Here is a 17,405-nt window from a genome sequence, read left to right on the forward strand (position 1 = left end):
GTCATGCCCCAGTTCCCCTCTCCGGGCCGGGCAGTATAGGGAAAATGGGTCTGGGGGCTCGATCTCACTGATGAAGTTGAACCACCCAATCCCTCCAGGGACCTCCGGATGTGCACCAGGCACCTGCAAAGCTCATCTTGCATAAATCACTTCCCAGAAGTGTGGCTGGTTTATCCAAATGCTGCAAGGAACAGGACCTCAGACTTGAGGCAAGGAGACTCTCCCGACCCCCATCTGCACCTCTCCCCGTCCTTTCTCCCTCGTCCGGTGAGACTCGGGACTGGAGTTGTCCCCTGCTCTGCTCTGCCTCGTGAGAGATGTCCCAGCCCTTGGATCTGCCCCTTGAGGCTGCCATCCCAATCCCGGGCTGATTTTCCACCAGCTGCTGTCCCATGGGGTGCCTGCTCTCCCCCTTGGCCAAGTGGCCAGCAAAGACCTGGGGGTCCCAGCCTCCTAGGGCTGTCTGGGGACTGTGGCATTGTGCCACCTCTGGGCACTGGGCTGTGCCAGCAGCAGGGCGAGGTGAGCTTAGATTGGTCTGAATGATCTGTTTGCTGTGCAGAGAGGAAAATAAACCGAGGCTCGCAGGCTCCTGTAAACACAGCACTATTTATGGAGCGTTGGCATCCTGCAGCATCTCCTCACACCTCCTCCACTGCAGGGAAAAGTGATGCCCCATATGGCTGAGCATAAATCCAGAGGTAGGGGGTGGGATGGGGGTGCTCAGGATGGGCTACTGAGAGTGAAAAGGACATTCCCAGAGAGCCCAAAACCCCTCGCCCACCACCTTCCCAGGGGGAGTGTCCTTGCAATCAACCTCTGGCTGGGAGCAGGGCAGGAAAACCAGCAGGTTCCTCACGGGAGTGCAATGCGGAAGCAAACGCAGGCAGGGCCCGGCCTAATTGTATGCAAATCTCCCAAACAGAGATTAAAACCACTCCTTTTCCTTCGTGGATTTGCAGTTTGTTCTCCCTCCCTGGATTCGTTTCCCTGAATGCTCAGTTTTAGCAGCACCCCTAAAATCCCCCGTGTAATGACAGAAATGATCTGCTGGCTGTGAACCTGCCAGAGGGGGTCTGAGCTCTCTCACCAGCCCAAGCAAAGTGTTCCAGGGCATGGGCAAAGGCTGCAGAGGTTGGATGACCAAATTGATACAGAGCCCATTCCTGACAGACAGGTATCATCAGTTCATTCTCCTGACAACAAGCTGGGCGTGTGTCCGAAGAGTGTCAGGGATTCCTTAAAAAACCATGAGAAAGAATTTTCTGTTGAGCATCAAACACTGGGAAAGTTATTCAGGTCTTCCAGGCTCTTTCTGGGGGTTTTAAGGAGAAAATGTCCCGAGAGCTGCAATGGATTGTGAAGATCCCAAAGTGTTGGATGATGCTGCTACGGATAAATACCCTTGGCACACAGGGAGAGATGGGATGAAGTGGGACAAACAAGGGACATGGTGTGGCTTCCTGAACCAGCTCCTGTGAGCTGGGGACAGAAGCAGCCTGTGGCCATGGCAGGAGGGGATGGTTGGTGTCTGGCTTGATGCCAGTGGGATGCACCCGAGGCTGTGGCATGTTGGGGCCGGTTGATGAGACCGAACCCTGACTGAACCCCCAGGGTTTGGCAGCAGCCAAGAAATGCTTTTCCAGGGAGACAAGTCAGGGCGTGGGGAGCTCATTGCTGCCCATCTTTCTTCAGCTTTTCTCTGGGGCGTGAGCTTCCCCCTCCTGTCTTAGTTTAGCTACACAAAGAGCAGCTCCATGGTGCCATTCTGGGTGATAGGGGCAGGAGAAGTTGAGGATTTCTCCACGTCTTCCATCATGGTGACCATCCCACAGCATTTCTGGTCATGGAAAGGGGCCTCTTAACTAGGAAATTTAATTAGGAGTGTGGCTGGTGCCAGCAGCACAAGGATGTGTGCTTGGAGGGCTGATGGCTCTGAGAGACATTAATTAGGACAAGTGACCTCCTGAGTGCCACGGTCTGGTGGGTCCACATAGGATGGCACAAGGCAAAGAGAGAAGCAGCAAACAAAGGGAAATCCCGGAGCTTTACCAAGGAGACCTCCACTGTGCTGAGATGTTTTGGAGTGATGCTCACCCTATAGGCTGGGGCCACCACTCTGTGTGTGCCAGTGACACAGAGCCCTGGGGACCTCACTCAGGACACGACTGGTCTATGACTTGTGCTCAGTTTCTCTCCCATTTAATGGGATACACAGCCCTGGGAAGCCATCTGGGGAGGAAGGAGCCCCAGACTTCTGTAGGGTGGTGCATCCCTATCTGGGACTGGCAGGAGATGCTCAGCAGCAATGACACAGCACAGAAATACCCCAGAAAATAACTTAAATGGGGAAATCCCGGAGAGTGGATGAAGGAAAGGCTGTTTCCCTGTGGACTGCCTGTTCCCACTGAGCACATCCCACCCCTGTCACTCAGAGCAGGTTGGGAAGGGGGCTGGCAGTGCTGCCCATGTGCCGAGGGAGAAACTGAGTCCTGAGAGGTGCCTGTGATCCATCAGCCCTGTGCTGGCATAAGGAGGTGCTCCCAGTTCCAGGGAGATGCCACACCCACAATGCTGCAGATTCCCGCAGTAGCCAAATGGGTCAGGCCCCACTTGGATCCCTGCCAGATGCCAGCCAGCTGCTGCCCACAGGCAGCTGGGTCACTGTGCCTTGGCACAACAGGATATAACCAGGCTTTTGTGCTGTCCTGTCAGGGAGGAATTGCTGAGGCATCACTGGGTGGAAGAGAAAACTGATCCAAGCCAGCGCTGTCCCTGCAGGGCAGCAGGACAGGGCAGAGGTCTGTCCCAAGGTCTGCCCCCACACCCTGATCCAGGCCCTTTGCCTCGGCACTGCTGCCTCTTCCTCACCACACCGGGGTTATTTTATCCCCCAGGGAGCCCCGGGAGTGTTATTGAGCCAGGCTGAGGGCCAGGAGCCATTCCTGCCACGGCTTCCAGCCATCTCTGTGGGGCAGGAGGGGGTTAAACCTTTCCAACCCCGCCAAGCAGTTTCGAGGACGGTTCAAACCCTTTGCCCTCTCTCCAGAGCCACCCCTGGAACAAACCCAGCGCTGTTTGGCCTCTGCTTTCAGTTGCAGCAGCCTGTGGAAAGGCAGGACGGTGCCTGCTGCCTCCAGCCCGTTGTGCCGTGAGGAGGGAGGAGGGACCCGGTGCTGTGAGGGCTCTGGAACACCCAGCAGTGATGACAGATCCTTCTGGGGCAAAGACTGGCATGAAACAGTGACTGCTCAAGAAAGGAAAAAAAAAAAAAAAAGACTGTGAGGGACAAAAATGTAAAAGGAAAAATGTGAGTTCTGGTTCGCTACAAGGGCTGAATGAGGGGAACCACTTCCCATCTCAGAGATGGTAAAATAATTTTCTGATTGATCTTTGGGGAAATACTGGGGAGGGGATGAAGAGCTGAGTGGGTGTTGTGGCTGGAAGAGCCCAGGGCCACCCCCAAACCTGGGCCTGTGATGGCCTGGGGACATCTGGGGACACCATAGGGGTGGTGGAAAATGAGGATTTGGGGTGAAGGAGAAAACCGGGATGAAGGAGTGACAGCCACAGCGGGAAATGTCCAAGGAGGACCAGGCTGGGCTGGATCGGTGGCTCTGAGTGAGGAGGGAGAGGTGGCAAAAACGAAACCACGGTTGCTGCTCCCCAAGCCCATATCTCTCACTTTAGCATTTTGTCCCATAATTCTATTTTTAAATTCCCTGCTTTTAGCTTCCAGCTGTCACTTACAGCTCTCGGGTTTGGTGAGGGAGCTTTTTCCCCACTCAGGCTCTCGCAGACTGTAACCATCTCACCACCCTCCAAGAGGAAAGCTCTTCTTCCACCCAGCCCCTGCAGCCTCTGAGCCTGGCACCCTGCTGCTGCCCAAATTATTGCCTTCCAACCAATTTAAGGTGAATTCTTTTATATCCAGAAATTAATTCAGGACAGCTATTCACTGAGCATGTTCTCTGTGTTGTAGGAAAAGCTGTTCAAACCCTTCCCACATGCCTAAACCTGCAGATTCCTATGGAAGACGTGGAAATTTTCTTATCAGCACAGGGGATCCGCCTCCTGCCCTGTTCCACTTCTCCTTTTCCAGCTGTAATCGTTTCCCCCGTGGCCCTAGAGCAGCACAAACACCGCTGGAGCAGTCCGAGCGCCGGCCAAAGCAGCGTCTCAGCCCATCCCCGGGGAATGGCTTGTCCAGGACAGTGACACTGCAGCGGGACTTGTGACATTCCGCAGTGCTCCCAGCAGCCGCGGGACGATCGGGGAGACGTTCCCACAGCCGGGCGCTCGGAGCGCAACAGCTCCGCTGGACGCGGAGGCTTCTGCTGCCTGTCCCCCTTCCCCGGCAAGGCTCGGGGGATCGCGGGCAGGCCCCGGGGGCGTCACCCAGCCTCACACTGCGGAGCCCCGGAGGAATTTGTGCCCGGGAGGTCACTCGGTGATGCCTCGGACCTGCTGACACAGCGGTGCCGCACGGCTCCGGAGGTTGGAGAGGAGGGAGAAGAGGGGTCCATCAGTGCTGCACAGGGGTGCCAGCTGGGCGGCTGCAGTTTTGGGGGCTGACATCGCCCAGATTCTCTCCGAGCTCTGGGGGAGCAGAGGGTGGAGGGGGGGGAATGCAGGCACCACATATCCCTTGCTGGGAAAGGCTGGGAAAAGCACCAGGCTGAAGGGCAGAGACCCCAGACAGGCGTGGTGAAGGCAGTAACCCCAAATTTCCTCTCCTCACCACAGAAGCAGCCCTTTCCACGAAAAGCTTTGGCTGGAGCAGTGTTTGCCGTCCAGGCTGGGCAGGGGGGGATGGAGCAGGGAAGGAGCCTCCCGATGTGTCCCCATGACACCCACACCAGCTCACCCTTCCCAAAATATTACAGAAAGGCAGAAGCTGGGATGTTGCACTGTGGGTGGACCAGTGGCCCCTTCCATGTGTTCTGCAGTGGCCCACATTGCACCTCTAGGGGTCCCCTGGGATTAAAATGTACCCAGGCACTGGAAACTGGGAAATTGGGAAAGATTGCCCCAAACTGGGAAAAATTGCCCCAACCCCAGGGGCAACTGGGGTTTCCAGTTTCACATCCCTAAATAAATGCTCTTGAAAGGGCAGAGACCAATGTGAACTCTGGTGGCTGAGGGGCTCCTCCCTACCCTACCCATTGCACTTCCCAAAAGCACTTAAATCCATGGAGCCAAAGGGACCAGATGGGACATGGGCACTGGGAAAGAGCATCCCGTGAGTGACAGAGCAGAAAGAGAATAAATATAAAAAGATATTAATATTATTATTATTAATAATAATAATAACATAAGAATAAAAGTTAAATATTATATTAAATAATTATTAAAGTTGATCATTTATTATTAATATTATTAATATTATTTTATATTTCTGCTGCAGAAGAAATAGAGAAGGGAACCCCCCCAAATCACACTCCTGTCCCCCCCTATGGGATGAAAGCCAGCTGCTCCCCAAAACAGATTTAGGGGCAAATGTGTCTGCTTCAGCTGAGCCCAAAAATTCCTTCTCCAGGACAATTTCATCCACAAATGAGCAGGAAAACACAAAGGAAAATGTTTCCGGGGAGTCCCTCCACTTTCCTGGAGCCTCCCCTTCCTGGATTAAGATGTTTTGGCCCAAAAGATGAACGAGGGAACTGGGACTAGAGCAGGAACCACAGGAAGCCAAACCCTGGGAGTTATTTTCAGGCATCAGGCAGGAAAAGCACCTGTTGGGGTCATTACGCCGCGGGAAAAAACAAACCTCGAGATTTTCTCCCATGGAGGGGTCGGAAATAAATAGCTGGAATCATCCCTGCTGGAGAACTGGATCTGGATACAAGGGAAACACCCCACGGTTTCCAAATCCCAATCCCCCCTCTCAGCCGCCAGGGGCCCCACCCTGGATCCTGGGGGAGAAGGGCGGGTTCCCCCTAAAAAAGAGGGATTCAAAGAGGTCTGAGATGCTTTTGGGCTCTGGCTCGAGGTGTGCATCCCTAAATCCGGACTCATCTGTGGATAACCGGGCTGTTGGTGCCCTCTCCCGTCCAGCTGCGGTGGCTGATGACTCCTGCATCCCTCTGCCATCCCTCCTGCATCCCTCTGCCATACCTCTGCTATCCCTCCTTCATTCCTCCTCCATCCCTCCTGCATCCCTCCTCCCTCTTTCTGCCGCTCCTCCTGCACGGAGCCATAGACCTTGACCCTCCCAGGTCCCACGGGACCCTCGGGCGACCTGACCAAGGAAGAGAGGGTTTATCCTCGGTCACAACCTCATGGGTCCACAAATTTGCCTTTCAAGGCATTTTCCCTAGCAGGCAGCCAGGGGTGGCATTTCCTCAGTGGCTGAAATGGGCTGGGAGGAGCTTGATCCCCTGAAATGGGGCACGGGGAGCACCCCAAAAACACCTACCGCGTTTCTGTTCCCTACACCAAAACCCAGCAGGCCTTCTCACCCCTCCCAGCCCCTTCTCATCCTCCCGGCTCTCCTCCCCCCGCCTGTGCTCCAGCTCCATCGGCTCTTTGGGAGCGGGACATCCCCGGGCCCAGGACCCCCATGGGGTGCAGCTCTGCCCGGCCCCGGGCCAGGATTCTCCTCCAGCCCCTGGAGCGGCAACAGCTGGGAATGCGAGTGGGGGTCGGGGTTTACTGAGGCTCGGCCTCCCGGAGAGGGGGGAAATCGGGGAAGGGGAGGAACGAGGAACGGAAAGCTCTGCCCCGGCCAGGGGAATTTTCAGGGTGGGGCCCCTCCGGAAGGGCTGGGGGCCCCTCCCTGGGGACCGGCACGTCTGGCATCACTGCTGGCATGTCAAGGAGGGGAGTCTGCTGACCCTTGTCCCCCGGGGAATCCCACGCTAAAGCCACAAAATCGTCACTACCCTCCCTCCCTGTCTCTCTGAGTTACCACAGGGTGCCCTTCATGGTGGGGAGAGGAGGGTGGGTGTCACCCCTCCTTGTGCCAAAATTTGCTGTCACGTGGGGTGGGAGCAGAAAAATACAGGAGTCACTGGTTTTTGAAAGCTTGACATGAGCATCACAAGCTCTTTTTTCCTCCATTCACCACACCTTGGTCCTGCAGCATCAGCACCAGTCAGGCCATGGAGGGAATGGAACATGCCCACCCCAGGGACAAGCTGATGGTCACCCACCCAGGACACCTGGCTGCCAGTCACGCAGATCCCTCCCCGCCCTCCCTGGTGGTTCCAGGCACCCCATGTCAGGGCTGTCCCTGCTGAGGGATGCTGCTGTCCCTGCCAAGGGACACTGCTGTCCCCAGTCCTGTCCCTGGGCCTCACACCCTCCCCTGCCTGGACAGCTGTTCCCTCTTGGGGTCAAACAGCCACCACATGTCACTGCTGAATCCCTCACATTCATGGGTCTTCCTCCGAACCCCCACATGTCCTGCAGCTTGCTCCTGCCACAGTGTCCCACTCGAGGGAAAACAACCCCTTGTTGACAAACCAAGTTCTCTCTGCTCCTCCCTCGGTGACACGTGGGGACAGCCCGGACGGTGCCACCCTGCAGGGGTGGCAGGGGGCATGGGGTCAGGGGGGGTCCAGAAGGGAAACCCCCCTGTGGAGTACATTAGTGGGGGTCCTGCTGGATGAATCCCTCCTCCAGCTGTAATCTGGGGCCAGGGACTGTGAAGGGGAAGGGTCATGTCCAGGCCGTGGGGTTACGGAACAAGGGAGGCCATGGAGGGGCAGAAACACAGGAGGTTTAGTGCTGCAGTGGGGCAGAGCATCCCCTGATCAGTGTAGGCAAGGAGGGAGGCCAGGGCACCCAGTGTGGTCCCTGGACTGGGAACGAGCAGACTCGTGGGTCAGGGTACCTGGTTTTGTCCCTAGATGGGGATCCTGGTGGGTCAGGGCACACAGGGTGATCGCAGCAGGTCACCCACTGAAATCCATAGACAGGGCCCAGTGGCTTGGCACTGTTTATGTTGGGGCAACCAATATTGTCCCCAAACTGGGATCCAGTGGGGCTACTCAGCCACCAGCTCCTCTCTGTAGGTTTGACCTGGGAGGGAGGTGAGGGATCGACAAAGACAGTTAATAACAAAAATGAAACTGTTCTCCAGACAGATTTTAGACCTCCATCATGATCCCTGATTTCCTGATGGGGAAACTGGGGCACCTAGAGTGCTGGAGAGTGAGGGGCCACCAAGGGTGCTGAGCCCCATGGGGACTCAAGAGCTGCAGGAGCTCCCTGTCCCACCAGGGAACTGAAACTGGACGAGTTGACACTTACGGGTGAGGGAGGGATTGTCTGCTGGTGCTGTCACCACTGCTGCCATCCCTGCCGGGACAGAAAGCAGGACATCATCCCCCATTGCTCCCCATGGGCTGGACCCCAAACTAACCCCAAATCCCCAGCAGCACGAGACGTGGGTGTGCAAAGTCTTGGGCTGAATGGGGAGGATCTGCCGAGCCCCATCCCGGCCGAGCAGCTGTCGCCATCCCAAATCTCCAGCGGGCAGGCACGTCGGAAATCCCGGGTGTCGGAGGAGAGGTCTGCTCCACATTCCTCGGCCGAGCGTGGGGACAGGGCCAAGCATCTCCCCACCGCCTGCAGCTGCTCCCAAATATGTTACGACTTGTCACAGCGGCAGGAAGGGATGTCGATGAGCCTGGAAAGCGAGAGGGGATGTGGGACGGTGGGGTGCCTGGTGGGGCGCCCAGTGGGGGTGGGAGGGTGGGTCCGACAGGAAGTCGCGTTTTGGTGAGTCCCCTTTCCTGTGCTGAAATCCCAGAGGGATGATATCTGCTGAGCCCCGGCTTTCCCCCTTTCTCCCCAACAATGTGATGGTCCCAGCACCCCAGGTTGTAGATGCTGCTTGGGGCATCCAAATCTCTTCACCAGCCCGCAAACCCAGGTATCTCTGCCCTTTCCGGTGGGAGCCGGCTGGCACCATCCCCACCATTGCTTCTTCAGCTCAGGCACGGCGCAGCTCCGTGCCCCAGGCACGGGATGTGCAACCCGTGTGTTCCCTGTAACTCCGAGCAGGGAACAGGGACATGCATTGGTTAAGGCTCTGTGCACTGGGAGGAACACTCCCCAGGTTGCAACACGCTCACGTGTATCCCCAAAACTCAGCAAATCCAGACCATCAGACGTGGTGGGAAAGCAAAACAGCCGAGGCAGCCCCTGGGTGTCTCTCCATGACCCGGCTCCGTGGTCCTGGCCACCGGCTTGGGAAGCTGCCCTGGAGGAACAAGGACAAACCCTCCTCTCTGGGATTTTCTCAATGGACGGGTATTTTTAGCTCTGGGCTCATGGCTGCCCTCCCCGCCAGCTGTGTCGGGGTGAGCCGTCCCCGCGAGGCCCCCACCGGCCGGGGAAAGGTCACCCCGTGACGGATCACAGCACGTTCTGCCCGGGGCTCACACAGCGTCACTTTGTGCTGCCTCCCAGCCGCCACCATCCATCACGGCATAACCTGACAGCCGGCAGCAGAGCCCTAATCCCCCCTCGGCTCCGAATTACCCGGGTTGCAGCCTCGGCCGCCGTGGGCACCCACGGGACCGGGAAAAGCCACACTCGCCCGTCCCCCAGCAGGTGCCCCTGCGGGGTGAGGTGGCCATGATGGCAAGCTCCCTGTAGCCCAGACACGGGCTGGGGGAGTAGCCTTGATGATGGCTACTTGCCCAATGGGATTCATTATCCTTGATTTGATATTCACTGGGATGAGACTGCTGGACCTACAGACCCCAGACCCCACCCCACCGTGTCTCTCCTCCGTGTTCAGGAGGGATCATCCATGGCATGGAGGGGCTGAAGGAGCTGCAGAGCTTCAGCTGGGTGGGCACAGCATTATCCCTGCTCCCACATCACTGGATGAGACCCCCAAATGGAGCTGGAGTGAGTGCAGCTGCTGCGGCAGCACAGCTGCCAGTGGGATCCCTCTTCCCAGTGTCCACCCCACTGGCACTGAGTGCCCTTTCCTCCCCACCTCTTTAAGCTGCCTTCTGTCTCCCCTGCCCGCTCAGCCACGGGTACACAGTGGCCTTGGTTGGGGCTGGTTTGTGCCACTTCTCCAGCTGGGGACATGTGGCCGGCGCTGCCCCTCCAGTGCTGCCCCTGTTTATGAACTGACAAATGCTTGACCGCTCTCCTGTGCGGGTCAGCCACGTGCCCCTGGAGTGGTTATGTCACCACTGTGTCTCACCCTCCAAACATGCTCCTGCAGTTCCAAAATGCCCATTTATACCAGGGGGTCCTGACACCTCTCACCCAGGGATGCGGCTGCAGCTCAGGAGGCTCACTGGGGTCGTGTCCACCAAGTGCCACTGATAAAGGTCCCCATCAAGCTGATGGAGTTGATGGTGTGGGGCTGACGTGAAGACTTCAGGCTCAGGTTATCCACTCCTAAAGCCTTCACTCCTGCCATGGGCACCTCTGCACACCTGAGGGATGAATCCTGCCTCTTCCCAACCCTTTTAGTGCTTTTTCTTTAGGCAAGGGCCAAGCTGATGCTCTGATTTCTTTCCTTCTTGAGTATTTTGGAGTTTGACTGTGGGGAGCACAGGGGCTGTGCCGAGGGTGAACCTCAAGGCTGCAGGTCCTGCTTTCCTTAGTGCAGCCTTTCACAGATATTAAAACCATGGGGACAGCAAATCCACAGGGCTGGGACCCCGGGAGAGCAGGAATTGGGGTGAGGAGGTGTTGGAAAGCTCCTGGCCACAAAGAAATCACAACAAGGAGAGAAGAGCATCATGACAGATTCCAACGAGGCCAGAAATCAATCCCAAGTGAGTAAGGGTGCTGATAGTGGGCACAATGAATGTGCCACAGCACAGCCTCTCCAAGGAGGGGGAATTTGGAGAAGGAAAATCCCAGCAGGGTTGGCCCTGCACTTTGCTGACATTCTTTCCACTGACCGATCCCTCAGCTGGAATCTGGCCTGGAGCAGGAATAGGAGGAGATGGGAGATGGTTTGTGATGTTCCAGATGGAAAAAAATCCCCGCTGAATTAAAGACAAAGCTGGAGAGATGTAGCCAAGCCATTGGAGTCAGCAGGGAAGGGATGGGGATGAGTTAAAATCTCCCTCATGCTGCTGATGCTGGGTGTGCCTCAGTTTCCCTATCAGGAATGCATGAGCAATGCGTCTTTTCTGGGAGAGGTGTGCACCAGGATGGCATCTGGGGCTTTGGTTATCCACAGGTACACAGGCCAGCACAGGAGAGCAGGTGGGATGAGGCAGTGCCAGCTGGGAGAGGGTTGAGCCTGGCTCTGCTGGAACCTGGACACACGTGGGAGAAGGTGTCCTTTGGGTTTGGTGCACAGGACTAGCCACAAACGTGGATTTTGTGACACAAGTGTGATAAGGAACTTGACTGGGCACCCACAGCAGAGGAAAGGTTGGGCTTTGGCTCTGTCCTGCCTGCTCCTGCCTGCTCTGTTCCTGAGGGACAGGCAGTAGGCACGGCAGCTGGGGCCGGGGCGGGTGAGCACGGAGAGGGATGTCCACAGAGACGGGACTGGAGCCCGGTGTGCTCCCTGCATTGGGATATCCCTCCCGGGACTGGATTCCAAGGCTTTCCCGAGGCTTCAGCAGAAGTGGGAGCAGTGTAACATGGACCAGTAGGACGGGACCATGGGGAATATGGAGCAGAGTGGGATTGGGAGGTGGGTAGGGCTGCGAAGAGGATGATGCTGTGCTGGTGTTGAGTCCCACCGCAGGGAAGGCACGGATTTGGGATACCGCGGGATCCAGGGGGTCAGCGTGAAGGGATGGGGCTGCCCTGGTCAGGCAGACTGGCCACGAGGCCACCACGGCTCCCCCAGCCCAGCTGTAACTGAAGGGACCAGATGACGCCGGAATGCCGGGGGGGAGCTGGCAGCCGCCCGCCGTCCCCAGTGGCACCTCGGGGCTCACACAAAGCCCTTGTTCGGGTCCAACCGAGCTGCCCCCCCGCCGTGCCAGCCCCCCAGCCCCCCCAGGCCGGGCACTGTAATCCCCGTGGGGAGAGCACATAGAATCAGACGGACAAGTTTTGATGTGAGGCAGCAGCTTAGGGTGGGCTCAGGTTTCCTTTGGGTTTTCTATATTTATCGCCGTGATTTAATGCCAGCGCCGGGGTTTAAATGGCACCCAGCAGTTGGCGCGGGGAGAGGGAGCAGCCGTCCCCGAGCCGCGCACACGTCCCCGAGCCGCCCATGGAGCTCTTCGAGACCAACCCGTATTTCTTCCCGGAGCAGAGGTTTTACGAAGGGGAAAACTTTCTGGGCTCCCGCTTGCAGGCCTACGAGCCCGCGGCGTTCCCCGAGCGCGCCGAGGCCGCCCTGTGTGCCGAGGGCAGGGCGGCTCTGGAGGACAAGGAGGCGCTGGCCGAGCACTGTCCCGGGCAGTGCCTGCCCTGGGCCTGCAAGGTGTGCAAGAGGAAATCGGTGTCCATGGACCGGCGGCGCGCGGCCACGCTGCGGGAGAAGCGGCGGCTCAAGAAGGTGAACGAGGCGTTCGAGGCTCTGAAGCGCAGCACTCTCCTGAACCCCAACCAGCGGCTGCCCAAGGTGGAGATACTGCGCAGCGCCATCCAGTACATCGAGCGTCTCCAGAGCCTGCTCAGCTCCCTCAACCAGCAGGAGCGGGAGCAGCGGGACCTGCGCTTCCGGCCCCAGCCCGCCGTGAGTGCCCCCGGCTGTCCCCGGCTCCCCAGCCCGCGCTGGGAGCAGCTGCGGGAGGCGGTGCCCCGTGGGGTGATGTGTGGGGGTGATGCCATTTCGGGGTGACACTCCATGGGAGAAGGGCCACATGGGACTGATGCTCTGGGGGGACAATGAAGGTGACTTTCTATGGGGTGATACTCTATGGGACGATGCTCTATAGGGGGATGCCATTTAGGAGTGATGCTCTATGGGGGTGATGCCTGATGTGGGGTCATTTTGGGGTGCCATTCTATGGCAGAGATGTTCTATGGGGACAATGCCCTATGGAAGTTATGCCCTATGGGGGTGACACTCTATGGGGTTGATGCCATATGGGAATGACGTTCTATGGGGGTGATGTCATTCTGGGGTGTCCATTCTACATGGGTGATGCGCTGTGGGATGATGCTTGAAGGGGTTGATGCCATTTCAGGGTTAAAGGCCTATGGGGCTGATGCCATAGGGGAGTGATTCTCTATGGGGACATTGTTCTATGGTGAAATAGCCTCCCCTGCAGCCCCCTGGAGTTACAAGACTAGCCCAGATCTGAGAGAGGTTTGAAGGAAATATTTCAGGGTTAAGGCAAAAGATTCCAAAAGAGGCTCTAACCCCCGATGTGGCCCAAGACGTTTATTCCTGGAGGTTTCCAGGGGAGGAAGAGGGAAAGAGAGTGAACAAGGAAGGAACAGGGCATTATCTAGACACCTGTTCAGGAAGAGCCAATTGACTTCCAGCCAATTGGGTCCATAAAGGAAGGAAGGGTTAAACTAACATGGTTACAGCTACAGGGGTCTCGGGGGGGGGGGGGGGGGGGGGGACCATTCCCCAGAGCGATGCAACACTATGGGAGTGATGCCCTGTGGGGGTAATCCCAAGCAGAGGCGCTGCACTGGGGCACTGCTGGGAGGGGACAGGACCCCAGCTCTGTGGCAAGGCAGACACTGCCATCTTGGGACACTGGTGGATGTGTGAGTGTGTCCTGCATGGGGGCACGGAGACAGTGATCCAACCCTGCCGAGTGCTCACGTCCCGGCGGGAAAGAGGCCACTGTCCCTGTGAACGGCCGCACTGGGGCCGTGCATGTGAACGACACGTGGGCCTGGGCTGGGGAGCGGTGGGAATGGTGAAAATGAAGTAAACAACATAGAACTAAACTAAATGAAAATATAACATAACATAACATAACATAACATATTAAATTAATAATATTAAATACTAAATATAAAAATAGAAATACAAATATGAAATAGACAAACAAATATAAAGCATAAAATAAAAAATAAAATTAACACTCCCTGTTCACACCCAGGCAGAAGAAGGGATGAGAGGGATGGCATAGGGACACCTGTGGTTTCTAGGGCCAAAGGGGCTGATTTGGGCACTGGCTGAGGATAGTCAGAAGCTGTGTTTTGCCACCACCCCCAGAGAACCAGGACCTGTCACTGTACAAGAGTTTGGTCATTTAACCAAGTTTTTGAGAGGTATTTTCATGTGCCCCCTGGTTCCTGTGGATGGCTGCATATGTGCTTCCCTGCTGCTCTGAGGTTTGGATCTGTGAATGCACAGAGAGCTGAAACTACAGCTACAGGTCTAGGGAGAAATGATCGATGCAGATGGAATAGATAGATGTAGGGGTATGTATTGGTACAGGCTTTGATGATATGGGTTCTATAGATCTAGAGATCATACAGATAAATTAGAGATGAAATTTATATGGATATGATAGCTATAGAGATACAAATTATAGAGATAGATTATATAAATATGTATAGATAATATAGACAGTGTTAAAAATTATACAGATTATCTACAGATATATAATATATAAATGACATACAGGTATATCTGTAGATACAGATTTTGGAGATATGGATAATGTAGATATGGATTATATAAATACAGAAATAGGTAATGTAGATATGGATATAAATATGACATATAGATATATGGAGATATAGATAGAGATAGATAGATAGATAGATAGATAGATAGATAGATAGATAGATAGATATCCATATAGATATAGATGCAGATAGATACAGATAAATACAGATAGAGATAGAGATAGAGATACAGATACAGATACAGATACAGATATGGAAGGACTTTATCAAAGGCCCAGAAGAGGGAATTCCACATCTCCTTCCATACTAAGGGATTTAAGGACCAAACCAGTAGGTATCCAGGTAGTCCAATTTAACACTGAATAAAGGAATGAAAAATTATTTAGGCTCCATCCTACATATTTGTGGGACTTCCCAGTATCCACTTTAATGCCAAAATCCACTTGGATACCAGAATCCAATATCCACTTCCCAGAATCCACTTGGATTTGCAAGAGTGCCCAAAACTGTGCTGAGCTGTCCCTTTGTCACTTCTGTTCTGAGCTGCCCCTTCTCCCAGGTGTAGCCAGGGGTTCACATATTGATGCAAAAGCCAATATTTTGGGGGAAAAATATTGTATCTGTAAGAATTTCCTGCTTTAATGGGAAATAAGTCCAAGTGTTAATTAACTATCCCGTGCTGCCATGAGCTTGTAGAGCCCAAGTGCCATTCTAGTCTGCTACAAAGAGTTGGGTCTGTGGGGTTGCTCATATAAATCACATTTGGCATTTTACCTGAGCTGACACCCACTCCCAGATAAAGATACACTCCAAAAAAAGTGAATTCTGAGCTGTGCTGAATAATGCTCTCATTATTCATGCTGTCAGCTCTTTTCTCCAAAACCACTCAGCCCCAAATCCACAAATCAAACTGCCAAAAGCTTTTCCCAATCCCCTCCCTCAGGATGGCCTGAGGGCATCCAGCCCATGTATCATTTTTTACGAGCCCAATTAAGTGATTCTCAGTAAAAAGGTGTTTGCCCAAGGACATTTGTTCATCTCCAGCCCTTTTTCATAATCAGTGGGGAAAGAGACACCTTTTTACCTGCAGTGAACGGGGAGCCCCATTCCTCTGTGGCCAGTGTCCCAAAAAAAGGAGGTTTTCCAGCCTTTATGGTTAAGGAAGCACCTGGCCCTGATGGGTCCTGGGGACCCTGCATGCTGTTGGCTCCTCCAGGTGGGGAGGGACATGCCCCCCTCCACACGGGTGTCATGCTGTGGGATGGGCCCCCCGGGTGTTTTTGGGGATGCTGGTGGGGTTTGGCTGTGCCAGAGGAGGTGACAGATGGTTGCTCTGGGCTCCTGCAGGCAGCCAGCGACTGCGGGTCCGGCAGCTCCTCCTGCAGCCCCGAGTGGAGCAGCCAGCTGGAGTTCGGCACCAACCCTGCAGGTAACGCCCTCCTCCCCTCCCTGGGGCATTCCACGGCCTCGCTGGGCTCTGCAAGGAGTTGGAACAGCGGGGACACCGCTGGCCTGGAGCAGAGCATTGCATTGCTGAGCCAACCCCCTCCCCAGGCAGGAGATGCTTGGAGCAAAGGTCAGAAGGAACCTTGCCCTTCTCTCCCCATCCCACTGATGCAGAGTGATGAGCTCAGACATCCTACAGCATCTCCTTGGCTCAATTCGCAGCAATTCAGGGTTCTCTGAGCCCTGATTTTACCAAAACACCAATCCTTGGGAGCTGAGAAATTGGGCTGCAGCAGCCTGGGGACCTGGTGGCTTCATCCCCAGCAAGGGTTTCATCTGTTGCCATCCCTTGGCTTGGCATGGCTGGGCATGGCTGGGCATGGCTGGCCAGCGCTGCCTCAGCCCCCCTTCCCTCCCTACACCCCCTCAGCAGCTGCTGATCTTTTTTCCCATGCTTGCCATTATCCCACCCCTGCCAAATTCACCTGTTATTTTCCCCAGAAGGCATAAACTAAATCTAATTTTCCAGTGGAGATTAAAACCTATAAAGGATCCAAAAGTTCCACTGCCTGTTGCTCTCTCATCCTTCCCCAGGGTGGGGGCTGGCAGCAGGTCCCTAGGTCACTCTGGCCTTGTAGAGGATCATGGAGTCATAAAAACATAGAAAAGAATCAACAAATTGTTATGGATGCAATAGATCATCAAGTCCACCCTCAGCCATGGTCACCAGTAGCCTACATCCCCCTGAACAGAACCAGGAGCCATCTCCAACACATAGTCCCCATTCCCAGCAGTGTCCTCATACCTTGCTCCCACAGATCCCATTCCCAGCACTGTCCTTACCCCTCTGTCTCCCCAGATCCCATTCCCAGCAGTGTCCTCACTCCTCTGTCTCCCCAGATCACCTCCTGGCTGATGAGGCAGCCGAGGAGCGCGACCTGCACTCGCTGTCCTCCATCGTGGAAAGCATTGCTGTGGAGGATGTGGCTGTGACGTTCCCGGAGGAGCGGGGTCAAAACTGAGCTGATGCAAACCCCGGCGGCTCCTGGAAATGGTAACGGGGTGGGAATGAGATGCCAGAAGGGTCCAGCCGCTGGAAATCACATCCACCCCTCCAGTGTTGTGGGCTGCACGGCTGACACCACTCGGCTTCCTTCCCATTCCTTGTGGAGCGCTCCTGCCGGGCTGCGAGAACAGGCAGAGGTGGGATGGGGCAGCGGCCACAGGCCCTGCAGGGGCTTCCCAGGGCCAGGCCCTGCTCCACTGCCCAGCCAGGAACGGGCAGGTTTAGGGCCAATGTGTGTGCTGGGTTCGCTTTGCTGAGTTTTCCAGATGCTCCTTGACCAAGGTCTCTCTCCAGCCGGTGTCCGGTGGTGCTGACCCGGAGCCCACCTGTCTTTTCTACTGAACGCTGTGTGCAGTTGCCATTTAGGTTTTTTTTAATTATTATTTTTGCTAAC

At 55.4% G+C, this 17,405-nt stretch overlaps 1 protein-coding gene across 1 annotated transcript; it reads left to right on the plus strand.

Moving 5' to 3' along the window:
- Nucleotides 1–12,166: 12,166 nt before the first annotated feature.
- Nucleotides 12,167–16,967, plus strand: MYOG (myogenin). The gene is made up of 3 exons (XM_053998347.1): nt 12,167–12,638; nt 15,851–15,928; nt 16,846–16,967. Exons 1-3 carry the CDS (start codon nt 12,167–12,169, stop codon nt 16,965–16,967), a joined length of 672 nt encoding a protein of 223 aa, XP_053854322.1.
- Nucleotides 16,968–17,405: the final 438 nt, after the last annotated feature.

This window comes from Vidua macroura, chromosome 24 (assembly GCF_024509145.1).
Source record: "Vidua macroura isolate BioBank_ID:100142 chromosome 24, ASM2450914v1, whole genome shotgun sequence".
NCBI classification, from domain to species: Eukaryota; Metazoa; Chordata; class Aves; order Passeriformes; family Viduidae; genus Vidua; species Vidua macroura.

Excerpts from the sequence above, each read along its gene's own strand:
- MYOG (XM_053998347.1), top strand. The coding sequence starts at position 12,167 with ATGGAGCTCTTCGAGACCAACCCGTATTTCTTCCCGGAGCAGAGGTTT. Across the intron at positions 12,639-15,850 it reads CCGGCCCCAGCCCGCCGTGA|CCAGCGACTGCGGGTCCGGC; the intron begins GTGCCCCCGGCT and ends TCCTGCAGGCAG. Across the intron at positions 15,929-16,845 it reads GTTCGGCACCAACCCTGCAG|ATCACCTCCTGGCTGATGAG; the intron begins GTAACGCCCTCC and ends CTGTCTCCCCAG.